Consider the following 24,154-nt stretch of genomic DNA (forward strand, 5'->3'; position numbering starts at 1 on the left):
TACGTACTTTAAAAAGAAACAATTACACGACATTTGTTTGGGGATGCTTGATACAGCTTATTCTCTGTATCTAAATCTTCTTTACAAACCACATGTACGTCCTTACATGTGGTGTGTGACTATTCTCTGTACCTTACATGTGGTGTGTGACTATTCTCTGTACCTTACATGTGGTGTGTGACTATTCTCTGTACCTTACATGTGGCTTGTGACTATTCTCTGTACCTTACATGTGGTGTGTGACTATTCTCTGTACCTTACATGTGGTGTGTGACTATTCTCTGTACCTTACATGTGGTGTGTGACTATTCTCTGTACCTTACATGTGGTGTGTGACTATTCTCTGTACCTTACATGTGGTGTGTGACTATTCTCTGTACCTTACATGTGGTGTGTGACTATTCTCTGTACCTTACATGTGGCTTGTGACTATTCTCTGTACCTTACATGTGGTGTGTGACTATTCTCTGTACCTTACATGTGGTGTGTGACTATTCTCTGTACCTTACATGTGGTGTGTGACTATTCTCTGTACTTACATGTGGTGTGTGACTATTCCCTGTACCTTACATGTGGTGTGTGACTATCCTCTGTATCTATAGCATAAATCTTCTTTACAAACCACATGTACCTTACATGTGGTGTGTGACTATTCTCTGTATCTTACATGTGGTGTGTGACTATTCTCTGTACCTTACATGTGGTGTGTGACTATTCTCTGTATCTATAGCATAAATCTTCTTTACAAACCACATGTACCTTACATGTGGTGTGTGATATTGATTCCCTGGGAAATAAATTAAGCCATTCGTAACAGATCTTGAGACACTTGAACTATAAACATATATGAAACTTAAACTTTCATACAAAGCCATTGCACATGAATGGACTTGGGTAACTAACTGTAACATAAAGGGATTGACATAGATGCTATTCACACCATATTTATCAAATGATATGCCCACAACAACATCTTGTAAAACAGTCTGGAAAATTCAAAAAAGCTTAGTTCAACAATAGTCCCATCCGATACTTTACCTTTACCAGACCCCGACCCCACCTGAGTTTATCATGGGAGAAATACCCATTGTTACAACATATGACACCATGCTATTTAACCTGATGGGCCCAAGTTAGAAAACTACAAACACTGCACAATTTTAACATAGGTTGACCCTGAAGTAAAAATCACAGTTGTCTGCCAGTAGTGAGAAAACTGAACTTTTAGAATAAATAACAGAATGTGGATTTTGAAATTTTGGTAATTGAAACTTTAGCTAGAGAGAATTTATTGAAAATTAAAGATTTGGAATATAGTGTTTTGTTTGAGAGTTTCAAATAGCCTTTTGCCATTATTGACTTTTTGTTATTGCGACTGGATAAACATTAGTATCAGGCCTGATATTAAAACTAATGTTTCATGTTTGAGACTGATGTTCAAGTTTGAGACTAGTGTTCAAGTTTGAGACTAGTGTTCACGTTTGAGACTGGTTCAATCTGAGTTTAACACTTGGTGTTAGATCAAACATTTTGTGTTTAAAACTGATTACATGAATCAGGTCTAGTGTAAGCATTGACTTCTGTGTCAGAAAACAATTAAATGTGAGTTGTAGGGCTGGCATAAGGATTGTAATTTTGTGTTTGAGACTGATTAAATGTGAGTTGTAGGGCTGGCATTAGGATTGTAATTTTGTGTTTGAGACTGATTAAATGTGAGTTGTAGGCCTGGCATTAGCACTGTAATTTTGTGTTTGAGGATGATTAAATAGGAGTTGTAGGCCTGGCATTAGCACTGTAATTTTATGTGTGTGGCTGATTAAATGTGAGTTGTAGGCCTAGCATTAGCACTGTAATTTTGTGTTTGAGGGTGATTAAATAGGAGTTGTAGGCCTGACATTAGCACTGTAATTTTGTTTGAGACTGATTACATGTGGGTTGTAGGCCTGACATTAGCACTGTAATTTTGTTTGAGACTGATTAAATGTGAGTTGTAGGCCTGACATTAGCACTGTAATTTTGTTTGAGACTGATTACATGTGGGTTGTAGGCCTGGCATTAGCACTGTAATTTTGTTTGAGACTGATTAAATGTGGGTTGTAGGCCTGGCATTAGCACTGTAATTTTGTTTGAGACTGATTACATGTGGGTTGTAGGCCTGACATTAGCACTGTAATTTTGTGTTTGAGGCTGATCAAATAGGAGTTGTAGGCCTGGCATTAGCACTGTAATTTTGTTTGAGACTGATTAAATGTGAGTTGTAGGCCTGGCATTAGCACTGTAATTTTGTTTGAGACTGATTACATGTGGGTTGTAGGCCTGACATTAGCACTGTAATTTTGTGTTTGAGGCTGATCAAATAGGAGTTGTAGGCCTGGCATTAGCACTGTAATTTTGTTTGAGACTGATTACATGTGGGTTGTAGGCCTGGCATTAGCACTGTAATTTTGTTTGAGACTGATTAAATGTGGGTTGTAGGCCTGGCATTAGCACTGTAATTTTGTTTGAGACTGATTACATGTGGGTTGTAGGCCTGACATTAGCACTGTAATTTTGTGTTTGAGGCTGATCAAATAGGAGTTGTAGGCCTGGCATTAGCACTGTAATTTTGTTTGAGACTGATTAAATGTGAGTTGTAGGCCTGGCATTAGCACTGTAATTTTGTTTGAGACTGATTAAATGTGAGTTATAGGCCTGACATTAGCACTGTAATTTTGTTTGAGACTGATTACATGTGGGTTGTAGGCCTGACATTAGCACTGTAATTTTGTGTTTGAGGCTGATCAAATAGGAGTTGTAGGCCTGGCATTAGCACTGTAATTTTGTTTGAGACTGATTAAATGTGAGTTGTAGGCCTGGCATTAGCACTGTAATTTTGTTTGAGACTGATTAAATGTGGGTTGTAGGCCTGGCATTAGCACTGTAATTTTGTTTGAGACTGATTACATGTGGGTTGTAGTCATGGCATTAGCACTGTAATTTTGTTTGAGACTGATTAAATGTGAGTTATAGGCCTGACATTAGCACTGTAATTTTGTTTGAGACTGATTACATGTGGGTTGTAGGCCTGACATTAGCACTGTAATTTTGTGTTTGAGGCTGATCAAATAGGAGTTGTAGGCCTGGCATTAGCACTGTAATTTTGTTTGAGACTGATTAAATGTGAGTTGTAGGCCTGGCATTAGCACTGTAATTTTGTTTGAGACTGATTAAATGTGGGTTGTAGGCCTGGCATTAGCACTGTAATTTTGTTTGAGACTGATTACATGTGGGTTGTAGTCATGGCATTAGCACTGTAATTTTGTTTGAGACTGATTAAATGTGAGTTGTAGGCCTGACATTAGCACTGTAATTTTGTTTGAGACTGATTAAATGTGAGTTGTAGGCCTGGCATTAGCACTGTAATTTTGTTTGAGACTGATTACATGTGGGTTGTAGGCCTGGCATTAGCACTGTAATTTTGTTTGAGACTGATTAAATGTGAGTTGTAGGCCTGGCATTAGCACTGTAATTTTGTTTGAGACTGATTACATGTGGGTTGTAGGCCTGGCATTAGCACTGTAATTTTGTTTGAGACTAATTACATGTGGGTTGTAGGCCTGACATTAGCACTGTAATTTTGTTTGAGACTGATTACATGTGGGTTGTAGGACTGGCATTAGCACTGTAATTTTGTTTGAGACTGATTACATGTGGGTTGTAGGCCTGGCATTAGCACTGTAATTTTGTTTGAGACTGATTACATGTGGGTTGTAGGCCTGGCATTAGCAGTGTAATTTTGTTTGAGACTGATTAAATGTGAGTTGTAGGCCTGGCATTAGCACTGTAATTTTGTTTGAGACTGATTACTTGTGGGTTGTAGGCCTGACATTAGCACTGTAATTTTGTTTGAGACTGATTACATGTGGGTTGTAGGCCTGACATTAGCACTGTAATTTTGTGTTTGAGGCTGATCAAATGTGAGTTGTAGGCCTGGCATTAGCACTGTAATTTTGTTTGAGACTGATTACATGTGGGTTGTAGGCCTGGCATTAGCACTGTAATTTTGTTTGAGACTGATTAAATGTGAGTTGTAGGCCTGACATTAGCACTGTAATTTTGTTTGAGACTGATTACATGTGGGTTGTAGGCCTGGCATTAGCACTGTAATTTTGTTTGAGACTGATTACATGTGGGTTGTAGGCCTGACATTAGCACTGTAATTTTGTGTTTGAGGCTGATCAAATAGGAGTTGTAGGCCTGGCATTAGCACTGTAATTTTGTTTGAGACTGATTAAATGTGAGTTGTAGGCCTGACATTAGCACTGTAATTTTGTTTGAGACTGATTAAATGTGAGTTGTAGGCCTGACATTAGCACTGTAATTTTGTTTGAGACTGATTACATGTGGGTTGTAGGACTGACATTAGCACTGTAATTTTGTTTGAGACTGATTACATTTGGGTTGTAGGCCTGGCATTAGCACTGTAATTTTGTTTGAGACTGATTACATGTGGGTTGTAGGCCTGACATTAGCACTGTAATTTTGTTTGAGACTGATTAAATGTGAGTTGTAGGCCTGACATTAGCACTGTAATTTTGTTTGAGACTGATTAAATGTGAGTTGTAGGCCTGACATTATCACTGTAATTTTGTTTGAGACTGATTACATGTGGGTTGTAGGCCTGGCATTAGCACTGTAATTTTGTTTGAGACTGATTACATGTGGGTTGTAGGCCTGGCATTAGCACTGTAATTTTGTTTGAGACTGATTACATGTGGGTTGTAGGCCTGACATTAGCACTGTAATTTTGTTTGAGACTGATTACATGTGGGTTGTAGGCCTGACATTAGCACTGTAATTTTGTTTGAGACTGATTAAATGTGAGTTGTAGGCCTGACATTAGCACTGTAATTTTGTTTGAGACTGATTACATGTGGGTTGTAGGCCTGGCATTAGCACTGTAATTTTGTTTGAGACTGATTACATTTGGGTTGTAGGCCTGGCATTAGCACTGTAATTTTGTTTGAGACTGATTACATGTGGGTTGTAGGCCTGACATTAGCACTGTAATTTTGTGTTTGAGGCTGATCAAATAGGAGTTGTAGGCCTGGCATTAGCACTGTAATTTTGTTTGAGACTGATTAAATGTGAGTTGTAGGCCTGGCATTAGCACTGTAATTTTGTTTGAGACTGATTACATGTGGGTTGTAGGCTTGGCATTAGCACTGTAATTTTGTTTGAGACTGATTAAATGTGAGTTGTAGGCCTGGCATTTGCACTGTAATTTTGTTTGAGACTGATTACATGTGGGTTGTAGGACTGGCATTAGCACTGTAATTTTGTTTGAGACTGATTACATTTGGGTTGTAGGCCTGGCATTAGCACTGTAATTTTGTGTTTGAGACTGATTAAATGTGAGTTGTAGGCCTGGCATTTGCACTGTAATTTTGTTTGAGACTGATTAAATGTGAGTTGTAGGCCTGGCATTTGCACTGTAATTTTGTTTGAGACTGATTACATGTGGGTTGTAGGCCTGGCATTAGCACTGTAATTTTGTTTGAGACTGATTACATGTGGGTTGTAGGCCTGGCATTAGCACTGTAATTTTGTGTTTGAGACTGATTAAATGTGGGTTGTTGGCCTGGCATTAGCACTGTAATTTTGTATTTGAGACTGATTAAATGTGGGTTGTAGGCCTGACATTAGCACTGTAATTTTGTGTTTGAGACTGATTAAATGTGGGTTGTAGGCCTGACATTAGCACTGTAATTTTGTGTTTGAGACTGATTAAATGTGGGTTGTAGGCCTGGCATTAGCACTGTAATTTTGTTTGAGACTGATTAAATGCGGGTTGTAGGCCTGGCATTAGCACTGTAATTTTGTGTTTGAGACTGATTAAATGTGGGTTGTAGGCCTGACATTAGCACTGTAATTTTGTGTTTGAGGTTGATTAAATGTGGGTTGTAGGCCTGACATTAGCACTGTAATTTTGTGTTTGAGGCTGATCAAATGTGAGTTATAGGCCTGGTATTAGCAGTGTAATTTTGTAATTTTGTGTTAGAGGCTGAATAAATGTGTTACAGGTCTGGCATTAGTACTGGCATTTTGTGTTCGAGGCCAAGTAAATGTGAGTTATAGGTCTGGTATTAGCATTGTAATTTTGTGTTTGAGGCTGATTAAATTTGAGTTATAAACCTGGCAATAGCAATGATATTTGTTTTTGACTGAGTTAATATGACTTTTAACTCATTTGGCCCTGGAGGTTTTTGTTGTTTTTTGCCTGAAATGCAAGTAGGAAAGACATTTTGAGGGCTATTTCTGAATACATCATAATACATTGACTTTCAACAGATTTTCCATGAGACTAATGCCTAGCTGTATTAGAAACATCATTTTCCATTGGTTACTTTGCTTGCACATGAACAGGAGGGTAAAAGTTGGAGTTCTTTTTTCTTTTTTTAAATAGTTTTTGCTTAATGGACATATCATTTTCATATGGAGACCATGCTTTATTCCAAATGCTCACATTATCCTAGTTTTTGCAAAGGTTCACCTGTCTGTGGGCAGTTCAGACAGGTCTGCCTTAAATCTGATACCAAAAGGTCTAAAATCCTAACACAAAATCGGATTCTGACCACGAGCAAATTTTGGGTGGACCATGGGTCCAAAAATTAGGTTTTTCCCTCTGTATTTTGTAGTGCAACTAGAATGTCAAGATTATTTGGAATCATTTTAGAGCTATATCTGTCTGCATCTTTCTAATACCACCCACACTGGTGTATCTTAAATGACCCTGATGCTGCTGAGCTCGAAAGTAGGGTACAGCCTCATCACACTTACAGGAGGGATTGGGGCTGAATGAGTTAACATCCAGTATTAACATTGACAATTGCACACTCAGGTGGAATAAATCTTAACATTGAACTTTACAAGTTCCAAGTACTCAAGAAAGAGTCATAAACCCATCATTCTAAGCCATTTACTGTTATTGGTATACAAACTGGCAATTTCAACTGTTGTAAATCAAATTCAGCTACGAGGCTTTGTATGGTAGATTCTGACTATCTTGTTTGATTGATTGAAGCATGGATTAAATGTCTTTCTCTACTGGCCAATGCTTTTCCCTCAGGAATTCAGGATAAAAACAATTTCTTCCTCTCAATTGCTGAATGTTGAAACCATTTCTGACATTCATCAGCAATAATATTTTCAAATTACTGGGTGTCAGATTGGCACCATTTTCAGTGAGGACCATCTACTTTGAGGATCATTTTCATAGAGGACCATTTTCACTGAGGACCATTTTCATTGAGGACCATCTACACTGAGGACCATTTTTATTGAGGACTATCTACACTGAGAACCATTTTCATTGAGGACCATCTACACTGAGGACCAATTTCATTGAGGACCATCTACACTGAGGACCAATTTCATTGAGGACCATCTACACTGAGGACCATTTTCATTGAGGACCATCAACAAACTGTAAGAAGCATTTTGAAGGAAGCACAATGTTGATATGACCAATCATCTAGGACAAGTAGCCACAGCAATATTTCAAGATGGCCATTATGATGGCCATAATGGAAGTCAGATTGGCACCCTTTCATTTATAGCAATCAGAAATGTGATACCTATGTCTCACCTATGCTTTACACAAAACACTATGGGTGTCAATAATTTTGGTCTGAGGGCACATCATTACAATCTTTGGCCTGCTTGCACTTAATTATAACTTTGGTCCTACTTTATGTATGTATTCCTGTGTTATGTGACTACCTTGCTATGGTGAACAACACCACAAATAGGTTTGGAATGCTCAGCTCTATGGCTACTTTGCTAACATGAACTGCACAACAAATAGTCTTGGAAATCTCAGCTCCATGGCTACCTTGCTGTGGTGAACTGTACCACAAATAGTGTTAGAATAGTCAGTTCCATGGCTACCTTTCTGTGGTGAACTGTACCACAAATAGTGCTAGAACAGTCAGTTCCATGGCTACCTTGCTGTGGTGAACTGTACCACAAATAGTGTTAGAACAGTCAGCTCCATGGCTACCTTGCTGTGGTGAACTGTACCACAAATAGTGTTAGAACAGTCAGTTCCATGGCTACCTTGCTGTGGTGAACTGTACCACAAATAGTGTTAGAACAGTCAGTCCAATGGCTACCTTGCTGTGGTGAACTGTACCACAAATAGTGTTAGAACAGTCAGTTCCATGGCTACCTTGCTGTGGTGAACTGTACCACAAATAGTGTTAGAACAGTCAGTTCCATGGCTACCTTGCTGTGGTGAACTGTACCACAAATAGTGTTAGAACAGTCAGTTCCATGGCTACCTTGCTATGGTGAACTGCATTACAAATACCATGACACGTCACATTTATATTTCTTTTTGTGTCTATGCATTGTGCAATTAGATGAATGTCATACATAGACAAATATGGTATAAAAACCTAACCTTACACCCAAAAGTACACAATCAGGGAAATATTAGAATGCAAACCTCACACCCAAAAGTACACAATCATGGGGTATTACTATACTAACCTCACACTCAAAAGTACACAATCATGGGGTATTACTACACTAACCTCACACCCAAAAGTACACAATCATGGGGTATTACTACATTAACCTCACACCCAAAAGTATACAATCAGGGAGGTATTAGAATGCAAACCTCACACCCAAAAGTACACAATCATGGGGTATTACTATACTAACCTCACACCCAAAAGTATACAATCAGGGAGGTATTAGAATGCAAACCTCACACCCAAAAGTACACAATCATGGGGTATTACTATACTAACCTCACACCCAAAAGTACACAATCATGGGGTATTACTACACTACCCTCACACCCAAAAGTACACAATCATGGGGTATTACTACACTAACCTCACACCCAAAAGTACACAATCATGGGGTATTACTATACTAACCTCACACCCAAATGTATACAATCAGGGAGGTATTAGAATGCAAACCTCACACCCAAAAGTACACAATCATGGGGTATTAATATACTAACCTCACACCCAAAAGTATACAATCAGGGAGGTATTAGAATGCAAACCTCACACCCAAAAGTACACAATCATGGGGTATTACTATACTAACCTCACACCCAAAAGTATACAATCAGGGAGGTATTACTATACTAACATTACACCCAAAAGTACACAATCATGGGGTATTACTATACTAACCTCACACCCAAAAGTACACAATCAGGGAGGTATTAGAATGCAAACCTCACACCCAAAAGTACACAATCATGGGGTATTACTATACTAACCTCACACCCAAAAGTACACAATCATGGGGTATTACTACACTACCCTCACACCCAAAAGTACACAATCATGGGGTATTACTACACTAACCTCACACCCAAAAGTACACAATCATGGGGTATTACTATACTAACCTCACACCCAAAAGTATACAATCAGGGAGGTATTAGAATGCAAACCTCACACCCAAAAGTACACAATCATGGGGTATTACTATACTAACCTCACACCCAAAAGTATACAATCAGGGAGGTATTACTATACTAACATTACACCCAAAAGTACACAATCATGGGGTATTACTATACTAACCTCACACCCAAAAGTACACAATCAGGGAGGTATTAGAATGCAAACCTCACACCCAAAAGTACACAATCATGGGGTATTACTATACTAACCTCACACCCAAAAGTATACAATCATGGGGTATTACTATACTAACATTACACCCAAAAGTACACAATCATGGGGTATTACTATACTAACCTCACACCCAAAAGTACACAATCATGGGGTATTACTTTACTAACCTCACACCCAAAAGTATACAATCAGGGAGGTATTAGTATGCTAACCTCACACACAAAAGTATACAATCAGGGGATATTACTATGCAAACCTCACACCCAAAATTACACAATCATGGGGTATTACTATACTAACCTCACGCACAAAAATACACAATCAGGGAGATATTATTATGCTAAAACTTAACAACACACCCAGAAGTACACAGTAATAGAGATAAATGTATTTTATAAATTAATCTCACACCTAAAATGAGACAATCGGGGAAATAACACTATTCTATAACCTAACCTCACACCCAAAATTAGATAATCAGTGAGATAACACTGTTTTAAAACTGAACCTCACACCCAGAAATGCACAATCAGTGTCACATATAGTATTTTACAACAAGAAGTTCTCTTCATATGGACCCTGAATTGTTTTTTGTTTTGATAGAAAGTCACCACTATACCACAAAAAGGACTGTATGGAATGACATTTATACTTTCTATTCCAGAATTTTCTAAACACAAAAAAATATCTACTGGTAATTCAGAAGATCATTCCAATAAATACAGCTGGCTCCAAAGCACCATCCTTCTTAATGTGTATGTAAAGGTGCACCATTATTTATTGCAGTGTATATTATTGGCTGCAAAGGTAAAAAAAGAGAGCAGGAGGGTTAAGTGTGGTCCCTTCCTCCTTGTCAGTGAAAGTAGCATGGTGTAATGACAAAAATATGAGCAAGTTGACTTTTTTGAAAAATAAAAATTAAAACAATCTTGGATCTGCCCCTTTTACTGTAAATGTAGATATATTCTATATGTACAGATACATGAAACCATGCTGGCTGTGTGATTATTTATGTACAGTTACATGTACATGGAACCATGCTGGCTGTGTGGTTATTTATGTACAGTTACATGAAACCACGCTGGCTGTGTGATTATTTATGTACAGTTACATGTACATGGAACCATGCTGCCTGTGTGATTATTTATGTACTGTTACATGTACATGGAACCATGCTGGCTGTGTGGTTATTTATGTACAGTTACATGAAACCATGCTGGCTGTGTGATTATTTATGTACAGTTACATTAGGCCATGCTGCCTGTGTGGTTATTTATGTACAGTTACATGAAACCATGCTGTCTGTGTGATTATTTATGTACAGTTACATTAGGCCATGCTGCCTGTGTGGTTATTTATGTACAGTTACATTAAGCCATGCTGGCTGTGTGATTATTTATGTACAGTAACATGTACATGGAACCATGCTGGCTGTGTGGTTATTTATGTACAGTTACATTAAGCCATGCTGCCTGTGTGATTATTTATGTACAGTTACATGTACATGGAACCATGCTGGCTGTGTGGTTATTTATGTACAGTTACAGGAAACCATGCTGACTGTGTGATTATTTATGTACAATTACATTAAGCCATGCTGCCTGTGTGGTTATTTATGTACAGTTACATTAAGCCATGCTGGCTGTGTGATTATTTATGTACAGTTACATTATGCCATGCTGCCTGTGTGATTATTATGTACAGTTACATTAAGCCATGCTGCCTGTGTGATTATTTATGTACAGTTACATGCACATGGAACCATGCTGGCTGTGTGATTATTTATGTACAGTTACATGTACATGGAGCCATGGTGGCTGTGTGATTTTGTATGTACAGTTACATTAAGTCATCTTGGCCAAGTGGTGATTTATGTACAGTTACATGGAACCATATTGGCTTAGTGGTTATTTATGTACAGTTACATGAAACCAAGCTGGCTGAGTGGTTGTCATGTTGGATGCATATTCAGAAAGGTGCATTTTTGGATCAATATCAATGAAGTGAATTCCATTCCTTTTAGAAAACAGACACACCATATATATAAAATACAAGTACTCACCAAAAAGTAATCCCCCCCCAAACCCTAAAAACTAATAATCATGAAGATACTATTATACTTTTGTAGTTTACTCTCACTTGTAAGTCAGGTCCAAGTGCAAACAACACAGACCCTGATCTGCCATCATATAATGCACTAGTAGAATAGGGTCTATGTTGTCTGCTCTACTGATTACTCCTAACAAGCTATGTGACCCAGATATGACAGTGTATTGTGTGAGACAAATCTGGGTCTGTGCAGTTTGCAGTTGAACTCAACTTGTATACAAGTATATAAGGCATGCTTGATCAAAGGATTAAACCATACTTGTATATGAGTATATAAGGCATGCTTGATTACGGGATTAAGCCATACTTGTATATGAGTATATAAGGCATGCTTGATGACAGGATTAAGCCATACTTGTATATGAGTATACAAGGCATGATGGATGACAGGATTAAGCCATACTTGTACATGAGTATATAAGGCATGCTTGATTATGGGATTAAGCCATACTTGTATATGAGTATATAAGGCATGCTTGATGACAGGATTAAGCCATACTTGTATATGAGTATATATGGCATGATGGATGACAAGATTAAGCCATACTTGTATACAAGTACATAAGGCATGCTTGATCACACGATTAAGCCATACTTGTATATGAGTATATAAGGCTTGATGGATGACAGGATTAAGCCATGCTTGTATATGAGTATATAAGGCATGCTTGATTACGGGATTAAGCCATAATTGTATACGAGTATATAAAGCATGCTTGATCACAGGATTAAGCCATACTTGTATATGAGTATACAAGGCATGCTGGATGACAGGATTAAGCCATACTTGTATATGAGTATATAAGGCATGCTTGATCAAAGGATTAAGCCATACTTGTATATGAGTATATAAGGCATGCTTGATCACATAATTAAGCCATACTTGTATATGAGTATATAAGGCATGCTTGATCACATAATTAAGCCATACTTGTATATGAGTATATAAGGCATGCTTGATCACATAATTAAGCCATACTTGTATATGAGTATATATGGCATGCTTGATCACGGGATTAAGCCATACTTGTATATGAGTATATAAGGCATGCTGGATGACAGGATTAAGCCATACTTGTATATGAGTATATAAGGCATGATGGATGACAGGATTAAGCCATACTTGTACATGAGTATACAAGGCATGCTGGATGACAGGATTAAGCCATACTTGTATATGAGTATACAAGGCATGCTGGACGACAGGATTAAGCCATACTTGTATATGAGTATACAAGGCATGCTTGATGACAGGATTAAGCCATACTTGTATATGAGTATACAAGGCATGCTGGATGACAGGACTAAGCCATACTTGTATATGATTATATAAGGCATGCTTGATCACAGGATTAAGGTATACTTGTATATGAGTATACAAGGCATGCTTGATCACAGGATTAAGCCATACTTGTATATGAGTATATAAGGCATGTTTGATCACAGGATTAAGCCATATTTGTATATGAGTATATAAGGCATGCTTGATCACATAATTAAGCCATACTTGTATATGAGTATATAAGGCATGATGGATGACAGGATTAAGCCATACTTGTATATGAGTATATAAGGCATGATGGATGACAGGATTAAGCCATACTTGTATATGAGTATATAAGGCATGATGGATGACAGGATTAAACAATAGTTGTATGAAAAACCAGCAAATTTCATGCAAGAAAACATTTACCTTTGCTACCTCCCCCAACCTCTTCAAACAATTTACACAAATTATCATGGAACAGATATATGTATTACAAATAAATCTATATGGAAAATCAATACAAGACCTTTAGAAAGCAAACCCATTTGTTTGTCTTTTTTGATCAAGTTGCAAAGTAAAGAGTTCTCACCTATTCTCTGTGTTGTCAATATCATCGTAAACTTTGACTTTATCCTGAAACAAACACAATATGAGAAATTAATGGTTGAATAAGAAATAACATTTCATGTAAAATGATAAATATTTCAATAAAATCACCCATCCAGAACATGCAATCTGTTATTGTGGATTGGTCATGAAAATATGTATTACCCCTTTACCAAGTATTTGTTAGAATCCTCTAATAAAAAGACTTGGAGAATTAATTACTCAGTAGAAATATTTTCTTACACCACAGCAAGTACAAATCCACACTGTTAAACCTTAGTCATTTTCTCTAATTTTTTGGCACATTAATCAGTGTATATTCAAAACTGTCTTTCATTTATATGTGCAAATCTTCAGGCAAAGAAGAAGAAATGTCTGGCTCCTCATTTTAATGGTTCCAACTATTTATCATGTATTGTTGTTGTTGTAGGGTTTAACGCCATTTTTCAGCACACGATAGGCTATACATGGCAGCCAGTATTAATGGTGGAGGAAGAACCCAGGAAAACCCTGGAAAGAACCACTGACCCTCAAGAAGCATTCATCATGTATAAGAAAAACAAAATCAGTACTATCTGTGCTCCCTTTTTTTATAACCAAATCAGTACTATCTGTGCTCCCTTTTTTCATAACCAAATCAGTACTATCTGTGCTCCCTTTTTTCATAACCAAATCAGTACTATCTGTGCTCCCTATTTTTTATAACCAAATCAGTACTATCTGTGGTCCCTTTTTTCATAACCAAATCAGTACTATCTGTGCTCCCTTTTTCATAACCAAATCAGTACTATCTGTGCTCTTTTTCATAACCAAATCAGTACTATCTGTGCTCTCTTTTTTCATAACCAAATCAGTACTATCTGTGCTCCCTTTCTTCATAACCAAATCAGTACTATCTGTGCTCCCTTTTTTCATAACCAAACCAGTACTATCTGTGCTCCCTTTTTCATAACCAAATCAGTACTATCTGTGCTCTTTTTCATAACCAAATCAGTACTATCTGTGCTCCCTTTTTTCATAACCAAACCAGTACTATCTGTGCTCCCTTTTTTAATAACCAAATCAGTACTATCTATACTCCCTTTTATCGTAACTAAATCAGTACTATCTGTGCTCCCTTTTTAATAACCAAATCAGTACCATCTGTGCTCCCTTTATTCATAACCAAAAACCAGTACTATCTGTGCTCCCTTTTTTTTCATAACCAAACCAGTACTATCTGTGCTCCCTTTTTCATAACAAAATCAGTACTATCTGTGCTCCCTTTTTTCATAACCAAACCAGTACTATCTAACTGTGCTCCCTTTTTTTTCATAACCAAATCAGTACTATCTGTGCTCCCTTTTTTCATAACAAAACCAGTACTATCTGTGCACCGGGGCTCCGAGTGGCCGAGTCGTCTAAAGCGCTCTCCATTACGGATCACTGCCATCTCACCTCTGTCTGCACCCGTTCGAGTCTCGGATTCAGCCAATGTGGGTATGTGAGAAAGCTTGCCACTAGCTTCTCGTGGGTCGGTGGTTCTTTTTGGGTCTTCCCGGGTTCTTCCTCCACTATTAATACTGGCCGCCATGTATAGCCTATCGTGTGCTGAAAAATGGCGTTAAACCCCACAACAACAACAACAACAACTATCTGTGCACCCTTTTTTTCATAACAAAACCAGTACTATCTGTGCTCCCTTTTTTTCATAACCAAACCAGTAACATTAAATTGAAAACTGTGACATGAGCTGGATTAAAAAGTCATAAAAACAACAACAAACATTTACTGACTTCCAGCTACCCTATTTTCCCCCACACTATTTGTGGAATCACACATATTTATTATTTTGACCTACCCATGAATCTTTAGTACTACAAATACCGACAATTAAGAGTATAATAATTGGTGAATAAGGAGGCTAATTCTCTTAATACATCAATTCATATATTACTAATTATTTAAATTATTTATATTAAACTTAAACGAGCTGAAGTTCAAAAGAAAATGAACCTTTGCTTTAAGGTTTATGTTCCCATTTTGGTCATTACACCATGCTTTTTTTGGCTATATGACTTTAAATAAGCAAGAAACTACAAAATGGAGCAAAAATATTTTGTCAACTTCCACATGAACAAACAATTGATTTTGTTAGGTTCTAAACTTCACCAAACTATAACCAAGTTCAACAAATTCACGTTAATTTATTCAAATGATCCTTTAAACATGTACCTGATATGCCAATCTTTATGTCCTATGAAGCCTTACAAGTCCCTATTTATTGACATGTGTAGTCTTTCAAGTCCCTATTTATTGACATGTGTAGTCTTACAAGTCCCTATTTATTGACATGTGTAGTCTTTCAAGTCCCTATTTATTGACATGTGTAGTCTTTCAAGTCCCTATTTATTGACATGTGTAGTCTTTCAAGTCCCTATTTATTGACATGTGAAGTCTTACAAGTCCCTATTTATTGACGTGTGTAGTCTTACAAGTCCCTATTTATTGACGTGAAGTCTTACAAGTCCCCTCTTATTTATATGTGTAGTCTTTATGAGTCCCTATTTATTTACATGCATAGACATTACAAGTCCCCATTTATTTACATGTGTAGTATTTATAAGTCCCTATTTATTTACATGTGTAATCATAACAAGCCCCTTATTTTTTACATGTGTAGTATTCTTGTATCATGTACAACTCCACAATACATACCATATATATACATATATGCTTATAAGTCAACTACAACTGCAAATGACAAAGATCCTGATGTGCCACATCATAATGTGCATTCAGATCAGGGTCTGTGTTATTTTTTTTTCTTCTATTGATTATTCCTAAAAACTGCACTGAACCTGATCAACTGGTGCATTATGCGATGGTATATTTGCATGTCTGGTGTAGACTGTACATTTTGCAGCTGGATTCAAAAAGCGATTATATATGGTACATATACATATAATTTATACATAATCTGTCTTTGAACAGTCATCCATCTCTGAAACTACTGTGGCATTTTCAATATTCCCTATTCCTGGCAAATGTCAAATAAAATTTAACAACAAATGAAAATTTTGACTGAAATAAAATCTGATGATATACTGAAGTCATTTATGCACTGTTTTGTGAAATATGAAACTTCTATACATGCATGTATAAAACAGACAGACTTCACAAAACATGTATAAAACAGACAGACTTCACAAAACATGTATAAAACAGACTTCACAAAACATGTATAAAACAGACTGACTTCACAAAACATGTATAAAACAGACAGACTTCACAAAACGTATAAAACAGACTGACTTCACAAAACATGTATAAAACAGACAGACTTCACAAAACATGTATAAAACAGACTGACTTCACAAAACATGTATAAAACAGAGAGACTTCACAAAACATGTATAAAACAGACAGACTTCACAAAACATGTATAAAACAGACAGACTTCACAAAACTGATCATCCATATTCTATGTCATATTCATCAACATCCAAGAAAATGTACCTTAATGTTAAAGGGTCAGTTGTCACTTCCAGTCTGCTGCAGTAATTACATTTATTTATATGATGTATGAAGACTGATAACCAGTCTGGCTTGTGTTACTGAGATGGACATTCACTCCTCCAGAATCATCTAAAAATGATTTCTTTAAATAAAGAAACATGAAAAGGAGTGTCTGTATTCAGGTTTCGGACTCCTCTGGTTGCTGAAATATTTAAATTACTAATCCATACCTATATTATAGAATGTATTGGTTTACATATGTTTTAATTTGACCAAATCTAATACTACTTTCTACTTTTACTGTATCTACCTTAAAACAGTGACTATAATTAAATTCTGTCTAAGTGTAATTAACTGCATTTTCCTCAATTTTGAAATAGAGGCTTGACCAAAAGAACTATAAAAAAATTTATAATTTTTTGTTGTTGCAGGTGTATGATCTATTTTTCTGATAAGAGTAATTATGTATAAATCTGATAAGAGTAATTCTGTATCATACATGACAAACTCTAATTCTAACCATCTTAAGAAATAGAATGAGGTACAGTATTAACAAACAGCTATGTTCAAATGCGTAACCTTCTTTTACATCTTTGGTTGTTTTTATGTTTGTTCAACTTGAATATATAAACACTGGTTAGTCAGCTATGTCACAAATATAATACTGGTAGAAAATAAACCTAAAAATGCCATAAAATGAATATCTATACATTTGACCCCAGCCAGTGCAATGCCCTTGATATAGAAGCAGTCACATGCCTTCATAGCTCTATTCTGAGCACTTCAAAAGCCATTGTTACAAATCTGGTAAATACAATGTTTACTTAATGGATCCACACAACTGCAAAGGCAATGGTCTTTTCAGTTCTAAAGGACAGGATTATAATCTTCACTTCCCAGTCTATCCAGAAAAGTTGGTCCCAGCCTATCCAGAAATTGTAGTCCCCATATAAAGATTGATTCATCTTAGCATGACATTAGATAGGCTCTATAACTTGAAGTTTTCTTTGTGCAAAATTATCCACAAAAGGTCTGTCCTGAGACTTCATATGTCAAAAAACTTGAAGTATCTTGCAAACACAACTAAAGTCAGTGGAAATAGTCAATACAGCAGATGATAATATGGCTACAGGCAAAATACTCGTTTTGATTCCTACTGGTCATAGCCAGTAATGTCAGAGTAATAGCCCTGGAGAACAATTTGTTGTTTTAAGGCTACCAATGACAAAGCAATGCAAACATAGCTTTCTTTTTCTTTAAAGGAGACAGGAATTGGTGATTTATATATTCTTGAAATATCCACTGCCCTTGTATAAATGAACTTCAAATTTTTCTCTTTGAATAAAGATATCAATCAATGAGATCAATGTGTTTAAATCCTGATAGTCTGGACACTTTCCAGTTCCACTTCCTTTTAACAACAAATCTACGTGCAATGAAAATAAAACAAACTGTGGCATGATCAGATTAAAACCATGAAATATTGGTCACGGTAACCTAGTTTTCACTGACAATGTTGCACTCTTCGTGCAGTATTTAGATACCACATCAGTATTGACACTAATGAACACACAACCATGGCCCCATAAATGATTCAAAGAAAAAAGAATGAAAATCTTTTTCACAGAACCTGTTTTTACCTGTCATTATGCAGATTTATAAAAAGCAAGAATTGTTTGTGTTATTGCTTTTGTGCTTCTTGGAGCTCAATTTTTAAATAAAGCCTTATGAGAAAAAAAATCATCTCTGTCATTTAAGCTTGAGTTCCATGAATGCTTGCCTCAGAGCTCATCTGTTTTGACCAACTGTCAGATCAGCTAGGCTATCAGTGATTATAGAGAACACAGCAAATTTATTTATTTTAACAATGGCTGCAGTTGGTGCATTTTACATCTGTCTGAATACCAAGGCAAGTGGTTTAAGGAATATTCTACTTAGAAATAGGCTAACAACAAAAAAAACTGTAATAAAAATCAATATGACAGGAAATTTAATACTCCATCTCTATCTATCCTCATAAATCACTGACAATGTTGGGAAGGCATGGGACATGAGCCCTGTCAACAGAACATTTTGGTACAAGTCTAGATAATGAAGCTAAACTAATAGCATCTGATTCAGCTTATCAGTTAAGGTACCAAAATAGAGATTTGTTTCCCGTCTTATTTTTATAGAAAAAAATCTACTGTACGAGCTGAAAAGAATGGTTACCCTTCCAACTTGAACAGTTTTAAGAATGTGAATATATTTTTTATTCTTCTGTATCATGCCTTCAGTTTTACCATGGAACCACATTCATTACGACTGCTTGCAAAATTGAAAATTGGTATTTTTTATGAAAGACAAACAATTCAAAATTATTTCAAAATCGATTTATAATAGGGTAATTTGCATTTTCTCATGCTACCCTGTGTTGAATATTCATCCCCACGTAAGGGCATTATATATAAACATATTAGTATATGTGCCCTGCCTAAATTGTCCATTGTCCACCAAATTAATAGTTAGAAATGATTCAAATTTGCACAGGCTGAAGATCTTATACAAAAAGAAAATGATACATTGATTAGTGAATTTTTTCTCCAAAGATCACACCAGTTTTCAGTGAAGGATGACTGACAGCAAGTCATATATTGCTCATGGTTTCCCAAGGTCTCATGTACTTTTTGTTGAGAGTAATATTTGTTTCACAGGACATTCGTTGTGATTATTAAAACTGTACAAATATTTTTCTTATTCAAACTATAATGGCATGGAAATTTCAAACGCATCATTTTAGTTAGAATCTTTGTCCAAGTTCATAGCACTATGATACACTGAGGAAACAAGTGACATCAGATCTATGACATCATAATGTAATGGTCAAGGAAACAAGTGACATCATATCAATGACATCATAATATAATGGTCAAGGAAATATGTGACATCAGATTGATGACATCATAATGTAATGGTCAAGGAAACAAGTGGCATCAGATTTATGACATCATAATGTAATGCTCAAGGAAACAAGTGACATCAGATCTATGACATCATAATATAATGGTCAAGGAAACGAGTGACATCAGATCTATGACATCATAATATAATGGTCAAGGAAACAAGTGACATCAGCTCTATGACATCATAATATAATGGTCAAGGAAACAAGTGACATCAGATCTATGACATCATAATATAATGGTCATGTAATTTTGAGCTGCACAGTAAGGTATGATTTTACATAACCAAGATTCCATTTTATATACATAAAGAATGGGGCAGAAACATAACAGATTTATCTGACATATTTGATAAAGTGTTTGCCTTGTTCTCTGTATACTGTAGTTTATATTATGGGTCAGTGACACTTCGATCTCTGCCCATCACCTTTGTCAACAACTCTATATGCTATCCAACCTACTTGTCAACTTTCCTCTTAATGTGACAATGAACCCCTCTCCCTTTCTCCAACCCTAAGTATTTAGTATTCCTTATAATAATGATTTTGAAAATTTACTTGTTTCAGCAAACTAAGAATCTGGATGGATATTTTGACAAAATATTTATTTTTGGATTATATTTGTCATGTTGAATGTAGGCAATACTAAAGATTAGAACAAAACAATGACACCATAGATAAAAGTTTTAAAAAAACCCAAAACAACAGGAACTAAATACACTCAGAAAGCAAGTACTGATAGAAAACATATATATAAAGAAAGAAAATACTGATAGAAAACATATATATAAAGAATGAACAGAATGCCATAATGCATATATACACATATACATTCATGGGAACAACAGGGCAGACATACTGGTAGGCAGTGATTGTAACAGTTCTTGAATTGTATTGGTGATACCTGGAAGTTAATTTTTGTGGGATATTATCTCTGTATGGATTTTTACAGATACCTTGCTTATACTGGTGCATGGAAGAATTTGTTCTAATTAATTATGTCAGAAACCTTTCCCTTCAAACCCATACCAAATGTATCTGAAATCTGACATGAAATTTACCAATCTTTATCAAGTACATGTATTTGGCTCACATCTTTCACCAAAACTCAATAGTTGAAAACCAAAGTTTCACCTAAGCAAAATCTTTCCATATTTTCAGCTATATTTCATAGGAGAAAAGTTACTCAAGACCAGGTTGCTGATTATCTGGGACACTGTCAAAACCGTTTTTCAGGTAAACGTCATGAGTCACAGTAAGATGGCATGAATAATATTTGCTGTACAAAACCAATTAATGTTTTTTGTTGGCTCAGCATTGTATGCTTAGAAACTCAACATTTTAAACGAAAGCTGTACAAAAATTAGTTTCAAGTACGTTCAGGTAACGTTACCGAAAGACTCATTAAAGAGGGACCCTTTACCTTAAGCAAGTATTTACATAAGCCAAGAAGGTGTAACATTATAAACAAAACTGAACTGCTATATCATCAAATAAGAGACACTCCTTAGTCTCACACACCTTAGAGAAAAACAGGTAAGATCAGACTTTTAAAAGATTGCTGAAGAAAGTAATTTCTGCTTTATCTTAAGGACTCATGGTACCAATTAGACAGAAAAAGAGAAACCAGTCTAGATATGGGTCAACATAAAATAGAAAATATATGGGTTTGACTGGCCATGATTGGTCAATAATTAAAAAGAAAAATGTTAGCAAAAATAATTTTCTGAATCCCTATCATATTTGCAACTGAAGAAAAAAAATAGAAACAATGTTCTATTGATGGAATTTCAGTTCTTTTATAGAATGGAATTTAGAGCTCCTTCCTGATTCGTTACAGATGGAACAGAAAAAAGTTTCAAACATAATTAAATGGAACAGAAAAAAGTTTCAAACATATGTAAATCAAACATCAAATTTTGAATATCATGATGTTTCTTCAGGTTTACTGTGGGAGTTGGATCAGGACCATGAATCCTAGATGGGTCTAGACTGTTTTGTTTTAGGGATCCAAAGCTATTAATAAAAGGTAATGATCACAGGAGTCAATATTTCAAACCAGCAGTGATAATTTATGTAGCTGTAATGATAATGTGCTTTAAATCTTGGCTGATATATTTATGTATCGTTACTAGTGTGAACAAAATGACTGGCTTGGAGTCCAGAGTTGATATATTTATGTAGGGCTACCAATGTGAAAAAAATGACTAGCTTGGAGTCCAGAGTTGATATATTTATGTGGGGCTACCAATGTGAAAAAAAATGACTGGTTTGGAGTCCAGAGTTGATATATTTATGTAAAGCTACCAATGTGAAAAAAAATGACTGGCTTGGAGTACAGAGTCGATATATTTATGTATGGTTACTAGTGTGAAACAAAAAAATGACTGGCTTGGAGAACAGAGTTTATTTAAGTCTGGTTACTAGTACAGTGTTGCATCTTGATTATGGGATACATTCTGTCTTATTTCCCCCAAATCTCCACCCCTGTGTGCCTACTGTTCATGTTTTGTTTGGTTTTTTTTCATTGGGAGAAATAAAATACACCTACTACTTTTGTTAAGTGCAGCATGTCCACCCACAATAATGTTTGGTGCTTGCAGTGGCCTGAGCTACCAAAAGCATAAGAAACAAACTTTGACATCCATTTTAAAACAACATATTTCACAATCAAAATATCCAAGATTCATGATGGTATGCCAAGTTGTAGAGTAAAATCTTTGTTGGCTGCTAGAGTAACACATTTTCACAGATGAAGGCACAGCTATGGTGCTGAATTATTAATTTTATTTCAATTGCATTAACAATAGGATTAAATTTTTATGCAAAAATTGTGAATTATTATGTTACAAATAGTGACACCTAATGGTAGATAATGAGTGAAAACTGAAGTTAAATGGAAGCAAGGCCAGGAATGGAAAGAATCCAAAGTGCAGCTCATTTCATTTAACCAAACATTCAGTCATGTTAATATTTTCATCATTTACTTGAGTGTTAGATAAATCATTTATTACAACAATGTGAATGTCCAAGGAAACTGTCAGAGTACTGTACAGACAACAAAGTTAAGGTGGCAGAATTATGGAAGATAATAAGAATATCTAATGTTGTTCACTCACAGTGCATTAAGTACTACATATGTTATTTTTCTTTGCCACTTTAAAATGTTGAGTGTCCCATAATTTGGAAGATGGTGACAAAGCATCTCATTGCCCTTGGTATCCTGTGTGTAACACTAATGTGAGAAAAATGCATAGCTTGGAGTACAGGTTCATAATTTTTAATCAGTTGAAACAGATTCACATTCACATCATTTCAAATTTACTGGTGTGGGTGTTGCACAATATAAACCATATTCAACTGCAGACACCACTGACTAAGATCTACCAATAATATCACATACTACATTTATCTGATGACACACCACTGACTAAGATCTACCGGTAATATCACATACTACATTTATCTGATGGCACACCACAGACTAAGATCTACCAATAATATCACATACTACATTTATCTAATGACACACCTTTGCCTATTTTTACAAAACAGAAGTCAAGTTTTTACAAAGAAATAATTTTTCTGAGCTAAGGTCGACCCTCTACTTGTTGATAAATTTATAAGATTGGACTCCTAGTTTTGCCCTGGGAGAAATACTGTAGTTAGTCCAATAAATCACCTCCAAAACCTGTACCGATGTGTTTGTGAATAGCTCACATTTGATCGCAAATCATCATCTTAACAATACAGTCTGGATTTACTGAACTATAATGTTCCCAAAGATGATCTTTTACTGTGTGCTGTTCACACTGTAAGAAGAGCAAAGTCCACATACTGGTAGCCTGATCTGTCAGTTCATTATGGGATTGTAGATGAAGGTGTGTGGTGTTTGCAGTTCATATCAGGTGGCTCTGTCAGTTCATTATGGGATTGTAGATGAAGGTGTGTGGTGTTTGCAGTTCATATCAGATGGCTCTGTCAGTTCATTATGGGATTGTAGATGAAGGTGTGTGGTGTTTGCAGTTCATATCAGGTGGCTGTGTCAGTTCATTATGGGATTGTAGATGAAGGTGTTTGCAG

General features: G+C 36.0%; 1 protein-coding gene across 5 annotated transcripts in view; it reads right to left on the reverse strand.

The window, feature by feature from the left end:
* Positions 1-24,154, reverse strand: part of LOC149781206 (uncharacterized) — a 151,828-nt gene that overhangs the window by 56,129 nt on the left and 71,545 nt on the right. For all 5 annotated transcript variants that reach the window (XR_016414654.1, XM_089935271.1, XM_089935272.1 and 2 more), the window contains exon 4: positions 13,616-13,659. Coding sequence is in view for 4 of the 5 variants with exons in the window: in XM_089935271.1 (XP_089791397.1) it covers positions 13,616-13,659 (44 nt within the window). In the remaining variant the exon portion in view is untranslated. The remainder of the gene's footprint in view (positions 1-13,615; positions 13,660-24,154) is intronic.

The sequence above is a fragment of the Sinohyriopsis cumingii genome, chromosome 15 (assembly GCF_028554795.1).
Source record: "Sinohyriopsis cumingii isolate HCF-2022 chromosome 15, ASM2855479v2, whole genome shotgun sequence".
Taxonomy (NCBI): domain Eukaryota; kingdom Metazoa; phylum Mollusca; class Bivalvia; order Unionida; family Unionidae; genus Sinohyriopsis; species Sinohyriopsis cumingii.